This window comes from Lissotriton vulgaris, chromosome 4_1 (genome assembly GCF_964263255.1).
Source record: "Lissotriton vulgaris chromosome 4_1, aLisVul1.2, whole genome shotgun sequence".
Classification (NCBI taxonomy): Eukaryota; Metazoa; Chordata; class Amphibia; order Caudata; family Salamandridae; genus Lissotriton; species Lissotriton vulgaris.
In genome coordinates, this window is record NC_141691.1 from 1,218,175,416 (window position 1) to 1,218,193,381 (window position 17,966).

A 17,966-nucleotide genomic window follows, 5' to 3' on the forward strand; every position below is an offset into this window, starting at 1 on the left:
TCCTGCCATTACAGACTTAAATTCCAGAGCAATAAACAGAAGGTTTTCACCCAAAACTTTGGGGCGTGCATGCGCACTTGTTCATATAGGACTTTGAATGGTTATATCCATCCCTTGTCTAGAAGGGGCTTTCAGGTACACTCCTTTGGATCTTTACATTAATTACACAACATCGACTACCATTTTTGACTAAATCGACTCCATTAACTAGTACAGATATCCCCTCCATTTTCGATATCCTGAGCACTAGCGCCGCCAGTGACCATGAAGGATGCTTTTCCTGGACACCGGAATGAGCCATGGCAAACAGTCTGAGGAAGACTCACGCCGCACTGTACAGGAGATGTCGGTTATTGAACCATGGACTGCTGAAAAGTGCCTGCAATTCTGACCGCAGCAGCATAGACCCCTCCCCAGCTCTGAGCACTTAATCACTCGAACGGATGGTGGCCGCTGAAGAAAGCAGCTTCATGAAAAGAAAAATAAAATCAGGCCATAATGCACTGAATTGAAAAAGATCAAACTGCGCAACTACTTAAAAAAAAATGAGGACGATCAAATGTAGGGTGCTAGTAAAATCCGAATCACAGCCTTAAACGTGACTTTTAGTCTGCTCTCCCAATGATTTCCACTGTTTAACTTCGTCATGGGGGGGGGGGGGTGTGTTTAATATCGCCACATCAAAGGCATCAATCACCCTCCCACAGGCTTCCCCAGCGCTGCCCCGCCCCCTGCTTCACGGCCAGGCCATCTGTTCCCAGCAGCAGCATTTCTCCTGCGCCAGGCCACATCAAAGGCTCTGTGCCACTTTCACCCACACAGCACCACTTTCACCCACGCAACACCACACTCACCCACGCAACGCCACTCACCCAAGCACCACTCACACACGCAACGCAACTCATCCACGCAACGCGACTCATCCACTCAACCCCACTCATCCACGCAACGCCACTCATCCACGCAACGCCACTCATCCACGCAACGCCACTCATCCACGCAACGCCACTCACACATGCAACGCCACTCACCCACGCAACACCACTCACCCACGCAACACCACTCACACATGCAACGCCACTCATCCACGCAACGCCACTCATCCACGCAACGCCACTCATCCACGCAACGCCACTCATCCACGCAACGCCACTCATCCACGCATACCCACTCATCCACGCAACCCCACTCATCCACGCAGCGCCACTCATCCACGCAACGCCACTCACACATGCAATGCCACTCACCCACGCAACACCACTCACACATGCAACGCCACTCATCCACGCAACGCCACTCATCCTCACAACGCCACTCATCCACGCAACGCCACTCATCCACGCAACGCCACTCATCCTCGCAACGCCACTCATCCACGCAACGCCACTCATCCACCCAACGCCACTCATCCACGCAACCCCACTCACCCACGCATTGCCACTCACCCACGCAACACCACTCATCCACGCAACGCCACTCATCCACGCAATGCCACTCATCCACGCAACGCCACTCATCCTCGCAACGCCACTCATCCTCGCAACGCCACTCATCCACGCAACGCCACTCACACATGCAACGCCACTCACCCACGCAACCCCACTCACACATGCAACGCCACTCACACATGCAACGCCACTCACACATGCAACGCCACTCACACACGCAACGCCACTCACCCACGCAACGCCACTCACCCACGAGACACGCATCCACGCAACGCCACTCATCCACGCAACGCCACTCATCCACGCAACGCCACTCATCCACGCAACGCCACTCATCCATGCAACGCCACTCATCCATGCAACGCCACTTACCCACGCAACGCCATTCACACACGCAACGCCACTCACCCACGCAACGCCACTCACTCACTCACTCACTCACGCAAAGCCACTCACACCCACGCAGTGCCACTTTCACCCACACAGCACCACTTTCAGACACGCTTCACCACTCACACCCACGCAAGCCCACTATCACCCACGCAACGCCACTCACACCCACGCAGTGCCACTTTCACCCACAATGTGCAGTGCACAATAGGTCTCGCAGTAGGAAAGTTGGAGCTATTGGTTTTGTAAATGACAAAGCCCTTTATGTTTTTAAAATGAAAACAAAAATAAAAGGCATTGTTATTTGCAATTGTAATAGCTCCAACTTTCCTACTGCGAGACCTATTGGCAACGCCAGTGCTTGTTTGTTTTGAAAAGCTGATTGTTTGATGTTATTTTTAGGCCTGAAGCCTTCAAATATAAGGCCACTTCATTGCCTGATTCTCAGCTGCTATTCTCCTTATATGCAGCTAGTACTCCTGTTTTGTCTAGCCTCCTTTATGTATTTTAGCCTCTTATTTAGTTTCTTTTGTTCAGTGATTTGATGCCTTACATTGTGAAGTTTATTTTGTAGTTCATGTTGTTTAGTGAGATCCTTTTGATGAACCGAGTGTTGTAACAGTGGGAGTAATACTATAAGGTTCATGAAAATGTTTAGTAAATAAATCCATTAGCTTATATTAATGATGTGCTACTTTGTAATTTATTCCAGTGTACTATGGTACCGAATGTACTCTTCTTCACATACATCAGAGAAAATACATTGGAAGCCCAAAACAGTTCAAACCATTGACAACCACGTAAGCCACAGTACCATCCAGGAAAAAGATATAGGGTATTGGAAAAAGGAGTATATCTCAAAGGTTATCACTGCTAGAAAGAAAGGAATTATGAATCTTCTCAAACCTGAAAATCCTTACACTGGCCTTCCAGCTGATATCAAAAAGGCTGTTGCGTAAGTACCTTTATTTTTGCCTAGTTAGCCCACATGCAGAAAGAAAGAAGTGCAAGAGGTTATGTACCAGACTAACATGTGAATGTATAGTAACGATTTTGAAGTTAGTGTATATAATTAATAAAGTATTGTTAAACTACCAAAGTTGATGTTGCATCTCACTGACTCTTCGGCCCTCATTTCTGAGAGGCCCGAGATAGAGGTCGCTGGTACCCCGTCGCCAGATCTTCTGACATCTACGGTACTGAAAATACAAACGAGGGCGGGGAAAGTCTGGTCCATTACAGGCTGAATTTTCAGGGTTCAGTAAGAAACGAGGAATTGGTAATTTCCTGTCCGATTGTCTTCCAGTTCCTAATTCCTCATTTTAGCTTTCAAGCGTACTTTAAAAGAACACTTCTCATGAGTCCACGGGATGGTAACTACTGTTACCAGCCGATCAGCATTACGTGGCTACAGGTAACATGAGCTGGACCTAGTTACCAGTGTAGAAAAATGTCCTACCTGGTAAAATGGGCCTTGTGCAAATGGAAAGTAGCAACTTTGTTCCCATTATTTTGCTATATTTACATCTGCTTCTTCGTTTACATCCTGCTCCCCAATAAAATCGCTGTTTTCGTTGTTTTTAATGCACAAAGCATTCAAGACTGGAGTTTTATTTACACTCAACCCTTGATATGAAAAAATGCCTTCTTTTCTGATCTTACCTCAGTAAGATTAGTCATCTTGATCTCTCTCCTAACAGGATCCTTTTGTAGTTTTACAGAAAGATACAATGGTGTAGTTGTTTATTGTATTCATAATGGTTTGAAGTAATTTAATCTCAGCTAGGAAATTATTCTTCTGGCCTTTCACTAAGGCCTTGTGTTTTCTTAACTGATAAAATATGCAGAGGTTTCTTTTTTCTAGGACTCTAAAGTTCTATTTGAAAAGAATAACTACCTTGATGTCAGATCGTCTTTTCATCACATATTGTGAAATTCAAATTTTCACACCCTCAAATACATTTCAGTCACTCAATCAGAGTTTGACGCTATTTGACTCAAAGTTCTAACTAGGTTTTTTCTGCATTAAACCTACGGTAAAATAGTCATTTGGCACTTTGCAGTTGGGGTAAAGTTAAATACTTCCTGATTTGAGATCCTCTTTCAGGTCTAAATAACATTCTGCCCCAAAAATACAATTAGCCCTTTATTATTGTAATGTCAAGCTGTTTTGTGTGATTGGCATACTGCACTTATAAGGAGCTTAAAAAGTGAAACTGCCATGCTGGGCGTCCGCCAAGGTTCTACTCTAACCCCCAACTGTTTAACCTGTACATGGTGCCCCTAACTAAAATACTAAAACTCTCACACAGCTCCTACCTCATGTATGTGATTGATACTCAACTCTATGTGAAAATTAACTGTCCTGAAGACATCCTAATCCTTAATCGCACACTGTGTCAAGTGACTCATAGGTCACCAAGCACCCAGCAGCACAACATTCTGACCCTTTATTCCCCTTATATTACTGAGAGTGACTAGCTCTGACAGATTCACAGAGGCTCAGCAAACTCAATATGAGGTCGGGTAAGAAAAGGGTCAACCTTGAAAGGAAGCCGAAACTCAAACCAAAAGCAAAGGCAAAGCTGGAGACCACATTAAGCATCACCGAAATAGAAATTGTCAAAGAAGTGACTGGGAGTGGAGCAGGGACTCAAGAAGAGCCTGGGGAGCCCGGAGTGTACAGTGTCAGAGTCTCGAGGGCTGCGATCTCTCGTCCCAACCTGCGACAGCCTAAAATTACATCAAAATTCAATTTCATGAAAGATCCTTTTTTTCCACTATCTTCTCATCCAGCGGGAAAATTCAGGGCCTACAGGACTCACTTCTTCCCTTATCCCCGGGGAACTCGCTTCTTGCTCAATTTCTGCAGCAAGTCAGCTGCACTTCATCTCACTCTCCCATTTCGGCCATTCAACAAGATTCGAGTCCAGTGACAGCAGGGGCAACAGGAACCTTGGTCGATTGCGAGCCTTCCAACAAGGCCACTTCCAGATCTTCATCATCCCCAGTCGGAGACCGGGGGCAACGTCTGCCTTCCATCTACTTTCCCCTGTTACGGTCCCGAATGCCACCCTGGCACCAGAAACCTTATCCCCATGTGCATCAAGTCAGACACATAATCCTCTCACGCAAAATTCTTTCACCAGCAGTGGTGTGGTGCTTGACCAATGGCAAGAAGCCCTGAGCAGCGACGACACTGGCAACCCAAACAACTTGCCGATAGTAGATAAAAGCCATCAGGCCCAAATGGACAATATAAGATCCTACTCACAGTCCCCAGTAGGAGCAGTAAAAGACCAGCTAGATCACAGTAAAGAGGACCGGCTGAACAGACCAAACCTAGGGAGCGACGCCCTCGGCAATACCACCTATTTGGGCTCGCAGGAATGGGCCGATCTAGTTGCCACATACATTCCATTTACGCATATGAATCCAGCTGCATTAAAAGTGGAACCATCCAATAATATACAGGACTTTAGACCGGGTCCAACTCAGGAGGGTGCCCTCTCAAATCTAATCACCTTTCCGAACTCCTCACTGCCTTTAACTCCCAACAAAAGGGACATCGACAGGGTCCACCAAAAAGTTCACAAGCAACAGAAGTGTCAAAAACGTGGGACATCCTGCTCAACACCATGCAACGAACTGTTGATACTCTTCACTTCCAATCAGATAAAATGGACCTACAGCTGTCTTTATTAGACACTCTTGCTGTTTTTGTAGGGCGGATAGACGACAAACTCGGCCAGTTAAACTCGCTAATCAGTAGGGCTCAGCAGGATGCAAAGCTGGCATGTAGTTGCGGTCCCATTCTCGACAAACTTGCAGCACTTCCAGAAATTGTATCCAGCTTACTAGAAGGGCTGCCAAAAGGGACAAACGCAAGGCCCGAGCGCACCAACTCGGGCGGAACAGCCTCTCATGTAGCACCAACAGGAGGGTCAACTGCAGCGAGTTCCACCAATAAAGTCTCACCGGAGTCGCCATCAGGGGGACTGCCACCGGAACTGGCCCACACGGCAATTTGTTCCTCTTCTCCTCCAAACGCCAGCAAGCCACTTCTCAATGCGAAAGGGCGGCGTCAGCTGAAAAAGAAAAGGCCGGAAAAAACAAACACAAATAAGCATACCAGAAGTCTACCCACTCTTTCAATTAAGAAAAAAATCTGAACAGCTGGCCGGGAGCTCTAACGCAGCAAGCCCTATCAGAAAGGATCCACTTCTTGTGGCCCCTGGACTTTCCCCCAATGGAATATCCGTAAAAGCAAGTCCTACTGTTTCCACGTTGGAGGGTGGCACAGTTGCACTCGTCGGCAGAACTGGATCCCAGAACAAGTCCGACAAACATTGTCTCTGCAATGTGGCTAAGGAAAGTCCCCTCAATCTACCACAGACATCTGATCCTGTAACAGTACAGCCAATTCAAATTTCGTATTCTGCGCGGGACGACTCATCCATCCCCACCTGTGTAAGCTTCTGTTCCCAAGAGCAGGCGGATCCACGGCTCCCGAGCCCTCAAACTAAGTTTTTACTCACCACAGCTAGTACTACCACAGATTTTTCTGTGCCCGTTTCAACAACTCTTACCTTTGGAGAGCATCCAATTGGAATTCAGCCTCACTCTGACCACAACAATTTAAGTCCTCAAGCCCAGAATAATCAGCTAATCCCTCTGCAACGTTATCCAGACGCCCACCCTACCAGCATCCTCTTTACCCCGGAGTACCAATCCAGGGGGCCATTTGACATCCTGAACAGAGGGAATTTATTACGGCTACTCAACACCATACCAGCACTTAAGGACTTATCTTCAGCGGACCTTCTGTCCATAGAATTCATAAGAACAGACCGGTTGGACGGGAATGAGGTGACAAAATCTAGGTGGACTTCCCCAGAAATTGTCAACAAAATCCTTAAGGAGCAAGGTCTCCTTAAAGTATGGGGGATCAACATAGCTGCCCACCACAACGCAGGATACCGGCAGCCCCTGTTTGATAGGCCCCAGGAGCGCCCCAATACAATTGCAATGACAGGGTCTGTGCTTAGGGGTGCATTGGGTTCCTCTGCTACAGTAGCGCAGGTGCCACAAATGGAAAACAGCTCAAGGCTGACAAATACGCACCGTACGATCGAACATCGGCTCATCAGGATATGCAATTCGCAAGCCAACCACCAATGACAAGGACATCGAACAGAGAAAGATCTGCGCATGGACGCTCCGCATATGGATCTATGCTCTTGGAATATCAACGGGCTCTACAACAAAGTAGCGGACATTGAGTTTCTCAAATATGTCAAATTGTTTGACAGCATCCTTCTCCAGGAAACTTGGCTGGAAGAGCTGATTTATCTAGTGGGCTATACTTGCCATCATACCCCAGCCACAAGGAAAAGCAAGTTTGGTCGTCTATCAGGAGGCCTAGTAACCTATCTTAAAATATCAACGATTGGTTATGCTCGGGCACTCAGCTCAAACTCCTTGGCCATAAATACAGTGGAGTTATTACTTAACTTCGGGGGCAAGATGAAAGAGCTACAGCTGACCAACATTTACATCAACCCTAAAAACAAAAGACAGGAGGGGAAGATCTTGATGGACCATTTACATAATGCTATGACTACTCGAACATCATCAAACCTAATTTTATCTAGAGACTTTAACCAATGCATTTTAGGGTCTTCTGTTAATAGCGACATTCAGGCCCAGTCATTCCATTGGAAGATACCAACTCAAGCATTTAGCAACCAATGCAAGGCATCTAAGGCTGCAAAGGCATTACTTGAAGACCTAGAACACATGGGCCTGACGGTCCTAAACGGACGATTTGCAGAGGACTCGCCACCTGTGCCCTCATTCACCTCAGGCAAGACTACCTCTTCAATTGATTACAGGCTAGTCTCTCTTACGTTATTTCATCACGTTTTAGGCTACAATTTAGGAGATAGGGGTGATAGTGATCATCGCCCTCAAGAAGTCTGCCTAGGGGATCTCCCTGATGATATTCTTTTGAACGCAATAGGTCCGCAGGATAGTTACTCCATCAACCTCAAACGCATCAAAACTTCAGTAGCAAATACCGCTGAGGTGCTTTAAGCCGCAAAACCACAACTGAGCTCTTCAAATTACCCTTCCGGCAACCCAGTAGCAGGCTGGGAACAATTTACGACGGAGTTTGCAAACAACTACTCGACAACCGTACGCCACTTTTCAGCACCAGCACATGGTGTCACAAGGAAGATCTCGAGAAACCAGAAACTGGCTATGAAATCACACAAAAAAGCGATTAACAAAGCTTTAAGACAGTTGAAGAAAAACCCGGGGGATGGAATTCTTCCAGCAGAGATTCACAAACACCGAGCAGATCTTAAAAAACTGAAATGGACAATTAAAAGAACAAATGAAGCAGACTTTTGGGCCAAACTCCACTACGCATCCAAGAGCAATAACAGCGCCCAGTGCTGGTCGATCATAAACAAATTGTTAAACCCAAAAAACAATTGTATAACCTCTTACATAACAAAATCGTCTTGGGAATCATTTCTCGATGATCAATCATCAGGACGGCAAAACAAGGGTGCTGTATAATCCATTGGAGGGCTGAAAACTTCAATCAAGCTCAGCACGAGAAGATCCCATTTTGGTACCCTCCAATTTTGGTACCCTCCATGGCCCAAATCACAAAATTAATTTCCAAAGGTAGAAAAGAAGGCGCAGCTGGTCCAAACGGTATTCCTCCGGCCCTTTTCAAACTGGAACCAGAATACTGGGCTGACGAGTTGATCCCCCTCTATTCATCCATTAATAACTCTGGGCGCCTTCCCGTCTCATGGAGGGGCTCAATCATCTCACCAATTTATAAGGCGGGGGACAAACTCCTTCCAAAAAACTACCGCCTGATTGCACTCCTTGATATTGAGGCTAAATATTTTGCTGGTCTTCTATTGACTCACCTGCGAGACTGGGCTACAAATCAAAGCTTAATACTATCTAGACAAACTGGGTTTTGCAAAGACATGGGGACAACAACCAACCTGGTGTCCATCTCGTTGCCCATTGACAAGGCTAGGGGGACCAAGCAGGCTCTCCACCTCTGCTTTGTGGACTTTAAGGCGGCCTTCGACAATGTCAACCGAGAAATCCTCTGGCGAAAACTGTCCTCCTGGGGGATCCGTATTGAATTACACACGAATACGTGGGCCCAGGTAAAGCTTGGGAACGGCTCGCACCTATCTAGGCCTATTCCTACCACAAAGGGGTGCGTGTTAGCTCCAACTCTCTTCGACCTTTTTACAGCTGACCTGTCACCCGCCCTTGAGGCTTGTAATTCAGATGCTCCTCGGTTAGGAGGCAAAGGGCTGCCCAGCATTTCCTACGCAGATGACGTGGTTTTGGTCAGCCACACGAAAGTCGGTCTTCAAAACCTTATTAACACGCTTCATGGTTATGCCGTTAAAAATCTATTAGAAGTGAACATTAGCAAGACAAAAGTTCTGTCCATAACCAGGAACAAAAAGTCGCACACTTGGTCGCTTGGCACAGAAGCAATTTCAAACTGCTCTGAATACAAATATCTTGGGATCCAAGTTGACAAAGGTGGCCGCTATTTGAACCAACTAGAGGCCATCAAGAGAAAAGGCATGTTAATAGCCATGACACTGAAACAGCTAAAGTCCAACTTGAGTGGCGAGACTCTATTGCCACTACTTCGAGTAGCAAAAATCAAAATAGTCATCAATCACGTATGGCAGCGAGGCCCTAAGAGGAACGGACGCAAAACTCCTTGATACAACTATCTCAAGGGCCTACAGACTCCTATTTAACCTGCTATTGTATACTTCGCAGGCCCAGATTCGGTTGGAATTTGGGCTGACGTGCCAAACACTCGCACGAAGAGGCTCTTACATCAAGTGCTGGCATAAATTAAGGAACTCTTCAGAAAACACCTTTAACCGACAGCTCTGGCAAGATATGACCAGTTCATCCAGAATGCCGGCAAAAAAATACTTAAAGGAGTCCTTGGCCATCACAGGACTGAAAGACTCCTCTATCTCATGCACAATTCAAGCGCATAGGGAACAAGAGTTTAAAGAGTCACTCGCATGAGGAGGATAAAGCCTTGCTTTCTCAGACGCCACGCCTGGATGACCCTGTATACATACAAATCACCGGGGCTTCAAGCATATTTTGGTTTGGGGTATGGCTGGAAAACAAAAGAAGCCTTTTTGAAATACAGGCTAGGGATTCTATCTGCCATCCCTCACCTACTACCATGGTTGAGACAGAACTACGGGACTAAATGTAGGCTCTGCGGAATGGAGACTGAAGACTTGGAACATCTACTATGTACTTGCTCGAGGCTAAACGAGGAAAGAGTAGCCCTGTTGAAAACCACCTTCAACGAACTAGGAGTCCGCTCACCGAGACAAGCCGTCCTTGCCTGTTTCGATCCTGGTTTCCCCCCCTTAAACGGGAAGCTGGTGAAATTCCTGAAACTAGCAGAACGGAAACAAAAAAAACAGGCACTTGGCCGAGAGGATACCTCGGGATAGGACAAAGAAGCCTCGAACAATACACTCGTACCATGTTTTTATTGTTTTTGATCTTTCTTACTTCTTTTAAATTTCTGCTCTTAAGGCTTTCTTTCAATTTCTCTTGAGACTGTTTTTTAATGCATTTTTGTAACGGTTTTTATTAACCTAAAACAGTAAATATTTACTTACTTACTTAATCGCACACTGACAAAAACTCAAAACTGGTTGGCTTGTAATCACCTCAAACTTAATCCACAAAAACCTGAATTCTTAACGATTTCACTCCCCAACATTGCCCCTGTGCCTGTTCTGAGCAGCGCAACATCTTTGATGTGGGAATTTTGTATGTTGCAACACTTTATACCCACTTCCAAGGGCCCAGGACTGGTGCTGTTGGTGGGATAGTTGGAAGTTTTTTGTGTCTCTGAGACTTCAAATATGAAGCAAGCAGACAGGGTTCAAGTGTGGCAGGTCCATTTCTTCTCACCCTGGCAAGGAGGGTAGCAAGCAGGTCAGCACAGCAGAAAAGCAGTATTTCCGGAGCAGCAGTTCAGCTAAGTGTCTGCACTTCAGCTACACAGCATTCCTTCTTCCTGGCAGAGTATCCACAGGTCCAGAAGTATACTGAGTTGGTGGGAACAGAAGTCTCTGTTCCCCTTACCCTAGGAGTCACTACATAATGCATCCATGATATTTATACTAGGGAAAGCATGCCTGTGAAGAACAACATTTACAGGTTATCAGACAAGTTGAGAACCCACATAAAAGATTAGGTCTCTAAGATGCTGGGGTTCAGGGTTATTGAGCCCTCAAACAGCCCTTGTTCAGCCCAGTGGTGTTGGTTCACAAGGCTGCCCGCCAGTTGTCACACCAGAACCCTGGTTCTATGTGGACTACTGTGGGATCAATGCGGTAACCTACAGACGCACACCCCATCGCCAGATCTGATGAGCTTACAGATCGACTTGGAGCTGCCAAGTTTCTCTGCACGTTTGACTTAATTTCTGGGTACTGGCAGATTGCCTTGACTTCGGGGACTAGAGAAACAAAACAGCTATCAAGTAGTGGGCTCATGTTTCCATGTGATCGCTATGCTGAGGAAAGTCTTCCCCTTGCTCCCTGATACAACTAGGAGAACGTTAGTGCAGGCCCTTATACTGAGTCGACTGGACTACTGCAACGGGATGCTCCTATCAGTAAACGAGGGAGTTATCGCGAGATTGCAGGTAGTCCAGAACACGGCGGCCCGTCTTGTCCTAAATCAGCCTCCCCGCACACCATCGAAGCCTCTTCTGAACACCCTACATTGGCTACCTATCAAACAAAGGGTGAAATACAAGATAGGGTGCACTATACATAGAAGTCTCCAGAACAAAGGCCCAGAGTATCTAAACAATAGATTCTCTCTCTATAGGCCCGCTCGATCCTTGAGATCCAGTGAACAAGGTCTTTTACAAGTTCCAAGAGCCAGAAAGACCAGACAAGGTGGAAGAGCTCTGTCCATTGCCGGACCAAGATTGTGGAACAGCCTTCCTCTCTCCTTGAGACTTTGTCAGGAGTATCTCCCATTTAGGAAACAGTTAAAAACCTTCTTATTTCCTAATTAATTAATGACATCTGCCTACCTATTGTTACAAGCTGAAAAGGTTCTCAAAGGCGCGGAGATACTCCTCCGGGAGATGATCCTAGCGCGATACAAACCCGCAAATAGAGAGAGGTCTGTGCTTTATACACTGAGTCATGCCTTCTGGGTAGAAGAATGCCCCTTACACCTTTCTGTGGTTGGTTAACCAGGTTCTGGCTGGGTTGGAGAACTTCAATGCCTCCTACTTTGATGACATTGCAGCCTTCAGTCTTAGTTGGGAGGGCCACATGTGCCACCTCCAGGAAATGCTGGAGCTCTACATAGTGCAGGCCTGACTATCAAGGCCAGCAGGTGTCAGATGGGCAGGATTTTGCTGTCTACTTGGGATATCAAGCAGGGGGCAACCAGGATCAGCTCCTTCAGGCCAAAATTGAAACCATTCTGGCTAGGGAACCCCTCAAGACCCAGACAGAAGTAAGAGCCTTCTTAGGCGTCACTGGCTACTACAGGAGATTTGCCAAGGGATATGACACCATTATTACCTCCTTGACAGAAGTGACTTCTAAAAGCAGTCATGTCAAGTGATCTGGACAGAGGCGTGGAAGAAATCTTTTGACACCCTGACGGAGGCCATGTGCACAGCGCCCATGCTCAAAGCCCATGACTTCTCCCAAGAATTTGTTTTGCAGATGAATGCCTCAGAGCATGGCATTGGGGCTGTGCTCTCACAGCCTGAACAAAGAGTGCCTGGGCCAACCTGTAGCCTTCATCAGTTGGAAGAAGGAATGCTATTTTGCTGGAGGAACTGCCTCTTTGCCGAACTACTTTGCTTTGTTTGCTGCAGCCTGCTGGTTCTTGCCTGGGAGTAAGGAGTGAACCTGAATCTTTACATTCCAGAGCCAAAGTGTCTTCAAGGGCTTGTTGGCTTGCCTCTTGTTTCTGAAGTCTCATGGATATTAAAGACGTGTATCTTCAACCTTCAGACTGCACCTGGACTCTCTCTGCTGTGAGTCCTTTTCTGCCAGATGGTGCCACCCATTCCTGAGCACTTGGAAGTGAGTATTAAGTACTGCATCTGGCAGAACCCTTGCATTGACCTTGTTGCGCTGATTGGAACCAATGCATCCAGCCGCTGCGGGAACTAGATCAGGGCATCGCCCTTGGGACCGCTGCATTTCCTCCAGAACTGCCACATTGCCACCTCTGCGAGGAGAAGATCAACGCATCAGTGCTGTTGCAGGAACCAAACCGACACATCGCCTTTGGGATTGCTGCATCACCTCCTGAATTGCCGCCACTGAGTGAAGAAGATGGATGCATGACCATTGCAATGTGAAGAAACTCGGCGCATCGCATCTGGACCTGCCCCATCAAGTTGCTTGCGACCAGGATCAAGGTGCTTTTTGCTCAGTGAGCCATGCATAGGTACTGTATCCAGCCCGTGCTCCATTACAGTCGGCCTGAACATTTGACTTTGTTCTGGTCCAAGCATACTGCTTCTAAGTGCTAATTTTTACAAATTACTACTGATTGTATTTTTTTTTGTTTTGGCCTTGTTTTATTTATAAAACTATTCTCTATTTTTCTAAACTATTGTAGAATCTTTTCGTGGTGTTTTTACTGTGTTACTGTTTAAAGTGTTGCACAAATACTTTACACGTTGCCGCTTAAGTTAAGCCTCACTGCTCTGTGCCAAGCTACCAGAGGGTAAGCACCTGTTAATTTAAAGGGTGTTACTGACTTACCCTGGCTAGGATTGTGGTCTTTGCCAACCAGAAACCCAAGTTCTAACCATAACCAACACTAAAACCTTTGCCTACTGTGGTATTCTGTGATATTCCATGTAACAAAATAGTTCACTGCATGTTTTAACACAGAGTAATAATAATTCAGCCTTAAATACCTATTGATGTAAACATATTATTTTCACAATACATACTTCAGACACACTGACTCTATCATACTTTCTTGTAATAAATAAATCTAGTTTATAACCTTTTGATATTGGCTTACCATCATAACCAACACAGCCTGCTTTATTGAACATAAGTTTTTCCACGTGGTATCCAGTGAAGAACAAACATCAGAATAATCTAAATTATCTAGGAGAAGTTGTTTAATAACATCGCAGTGGCATGTGTGTGACCCGAGTGGCGTGTGTGACCAAAACGTAAAGCTAACAATAGCTTTACTTAATAAAGAGCCTCATTCATACAACTGGATAGGCAGATGATCACAGTGGCTTGGAGATTAAGCACTCTCTCAGGTCAGCCATCTGGATGGAGCCTCAGTCCCTCTTTGTAGCACTCCAGAAAGTAATGTTTTGATCACATAATGTCTGGCAAAGGCTTCACTGTAAAACTAGACCTAACCAGTATGAAGAGAAGGGCTTTGGCCCCACCCTTTTGATAGTTATTTACATTATAGGCATTTGATAGGCAGCAGTTGTGTTAGTGTGCCTATGAAGTAGTTCTATTGTTAATCACTGGAGTCACAAATGCAAAAAGATGGGATTTATTTTGTGAACCCTGTGATACAGTGGTTCCCAATCTGTGGTCTGGGGACACCTGGGGGTCCGCGAATCCTCTTCAGGGGGTTCCACGACTTCTTTGAAAATTAATATTAACAGATTAATAAAGTGTATATAAACAAATAAGCTAAATAAACAATTGAAAATTTTGTAACGTACTATAAATCTGAAGGGATTTGGAATTGGAGATTAAAAATTAAACTGGTATCCTCAGAATGATTCATGGGAGCCGTGCAAGTTCATCAAACGAGCTATAGTATGGATGATCAGTGGCCCCAATTAAATTTAGAAAAGCTCCAAAATTGATATCAAAATTCATGTTGATTTTTTAAAAATGTTTTTGTAAATTAGATAATTTGTCAGCATTTGTGTATTTGTTTGAATGTTCTTTCCTGTATTTTGTTGTGTATTTTGCAATTCAAATCATCGACAGTGCTTAGGCTGTGGCCCTCGGCCAGCAGTCATGACTCAGTGGTGGGTCCCCAGATTCTAATAATGATTCAAGGGGCGGGGGTCTCTAAGTACCAGTAATGAATAGTTGGTGGGGGCCCCAGAAGTCAAAGGGTTAAGAACCACTGCTATAATAGATACAAAGAGAAGGAGTGTTACATTATGAGCTCTGTGACAGATGCAAGGGAAAGTACCTTTATACTTTAACACTGAGAGACCTTTTTACAGAGAATTTTAATTAAGGTATGACAAAGGTCTGGTTTTCAGTGTGTACTTTTATCATTTTTATGTTTACTATTTAGTTGTGTGTGAATTATTGCACTTTTTCTTCCTAAAAGTAAAGTGGTGATTGGATATTGATAAATTAAATGTTTTTATGTGCTTGGCTGAACTGAGTTTTCACACCACGTCTGTCTCCAATTAAACCTTTGCTCTGGATCAGAGCCTGAAAAGTTAAGAATTAAAGGGGTGTTCCTTGAGCTTATTTTGAATCTATTCTTTATTGGCACCACGACACCAAAGGTGAAAGACTCCAGTTGTCACAATTGAAGACCAGTGCTTTTGATTGCCCTGGAACCCTTGCTGCCACTTCTAACATTGTGGAATAAAAAGATTTTTTAGGGGCTTACTGATGCACCGGTCTTTAAACCAACAAAGAAGAGATTGGCACGGAAGCTGTAATATTAAAGAGAATACATTTATTAACCTCACATGAGGGAGACTGCATCAATACGGTATCTTCAGGCCACAGTATCAGGCAGTCCAAGGAGTACAGAAACCAAGAGTCTTTTATGGCCAGTTTATTGCTGAGTTAGCATGAAGACTCAAAAGAGGCAGTACAAGTGTGCACACACATACATGAGAATCGCTTAGTCAACAGAGTGGGAGGAGTTACAATATTGTGGTCATTAGTTAAAAAAGCCTGACAGTTACTTCAAGAGCAGGTGCATTCTCCCAGCTACAGGCCTTTCTGAGCATGTGCAGTGCTCTGGCTCAATGCCTAAGGAGTTAACTGTAACTGATGACTCAAGCAGAATACAAGGGCAGGCAGCAGTGAAGAGGGAGAAGCACATGGAGAGCACATGGCTAACTAAAATGGCTGCCAAAAAAAAATGGCTCCAACTGATGCCAACAGCGGTTTCAGCTAGTTTCACAGATGGCCGTTTTAGCATTAGCTGAAGACATTCCGCTATGAATTAATAGAAACATGGCAGTTATCCTGCAAGTTTATCCTCATAAATCCATTAATATCCTGATCTATTGCTAGGTGGGTATTTACATTTTGAACATTTCGTTTAACTGGTGAGATACATGTAGGAATACATAGGAACAGAACATTGGGTCACATTAAATACAAAGGCAGCAGGAAAAAAGGATCGCAACAATTATATATAGGGCTGATAATAGCTTTCAGCTCCAAATCGAAAACAGTGTTCAAATTCAGCCAGTCCAAGTCTATGTCCCCGAGTTCTAGTGGATTTCAGTGGCTATTTTATTCAGTTTGGAAATAGCCTAGGGAATTAGGACGAGGAGCCGCAAAGGGCTGCTCCTCCTCAAAAATGGGATGGCCAAAGGGGTACATTGCTAAAAAGTATTTGAAGAATAGAAGCTGCTGTATAACCAGCCAAAGGGGTGTCTTCTCCCTGTGTCCGCCTGAGCCTCACAGACAGGCTCCTATCCTTTATCAACAGTTCTTTTCAAACGGAGGAGCTGCTCAGCTTGCAACTCAAACAGACAATCAGGGCCCAAATGTTCCTTTTTTCTTTCAGGATAGGGCACCCACCCTCCGGAGCAAATAACATCAGCGATGCTGTCCAGTGTCTCAGGCTGCGCACCAGAATTCTTCACTTTATTCTAACAGGCACCAAAGGCATATCACCTGTACCCTTAACTCAAGTCCTTCCCTAACTCCTGTGTTGTTCCACTGGCACACTGCTCTTTTGTCGGGGCCACAGATTGTACCTAGTATGCCCAGGTACCTCTTGATCAACAAACAGGGGTGCAAACTTGCATTCACTTGGGAACAAGGACTCAGAGGGCTGATGCTGATGTATTTGAAGCAACCCTTGTTTCAAAGGGGGTCACCTGAAGCAAAAGCCTCTTCGCCTTCCTTGTCGGTCTGTGACTCTCTAATCTGGATATCAAAAACTGGATCCACACAAAGAATTCTCCATCCTGATTTGTGACCCCATCTTTCTTCCAAGACAGTAGCAGGTGTACACACTTCACCATTTTGTTACAGGCCCCAGTGCTTCCGGCCTTCTACCTTCACTGTGGTCCTAGGTGCCAGCAACGTCTGTGCTGGTTCCCTTTACCTCGACTCCAAATTGGATCAGCGCTGACTCCACAGGCTGAATCTGATGTCCGGACCCCTCTGGCAATGGTTGTAGGGCAGCAGAATTCTGTCGGTGGTCAGAACAATAAATCTTTAGACAAGGCACACAAATAATCCATCAACAGAGAGGATACTCTATTTCAGAATACTTCTTTAGTCTTGGGGCGCTCCCATACATTAGCAAGGCACTCAAGAACCACCTCATCTATCTGAGAGTAAAAAAACGGCGGGAAAATCTAAAAACTGCGAATTTAACAGGGATCCTTATTACTTAAATAACTAACAGAACCTCAACATAGTGGGTACATGAATTTCTCCAGCAAAACCTGTTGTGGTAAAACAAACTCCTATAAAGCAATATTTTCCTTCAAGATATTTGCTGAGGATCACAAGGGCATCTTTCCTAACATTGTGAACCCTTGTGCATTCTACTTTGCACGATCTGGACTAGGTAACATCTTTTTTAGATAAAAAACCCTATTGACCAGCTCTAATAAGGGCTGTCGGCTCAATTACACAGACTAACTAATAAAAGACTAGTAATGCCTTTGCAAAACTGTATATAGCATGAGAATAACATAAACAATAATGGTGTTATCACCTCAGAATTTTAGAACAAAAACTACCCACATATAGTTCCCCTTAAAGGTCAAATAAGAGAAACATCAATGTAGACTACTCATCCTTTCATAAT

At 45.1% G+C, this 17,966-nt stretch overlaps 1 protein-coding gene across 3 annotated transcripts in view; it reads left to right on the forward strand.

The window, feature by feature from the left end:
• Positions 1 to 17,966, forward strand: part of FBXO15 (F-box protein 15) — a 242,384-nt gene that overhangs the window by 49,593 nt on the left and 174,825 nt on the right. For 2 of the 3 annotated variants that reach the window (XM_086965436.1, XM_086965435.1), the window contains exon 5: positions 2,551 to 2,793. The exons of the other annotated variant lie outside the window; for it this stretch is intronic. In XM_086965436.1, coding sequence (XP_086821562.1) covers positions 2,551 to 2,793 — 243 coding nt within the window. The remainder of the gene's footprint in view (positions 1 to 2,550; positions 2,794 to 17,966) is intronic. 3 annotated transcript variants of the gene reach the window in all.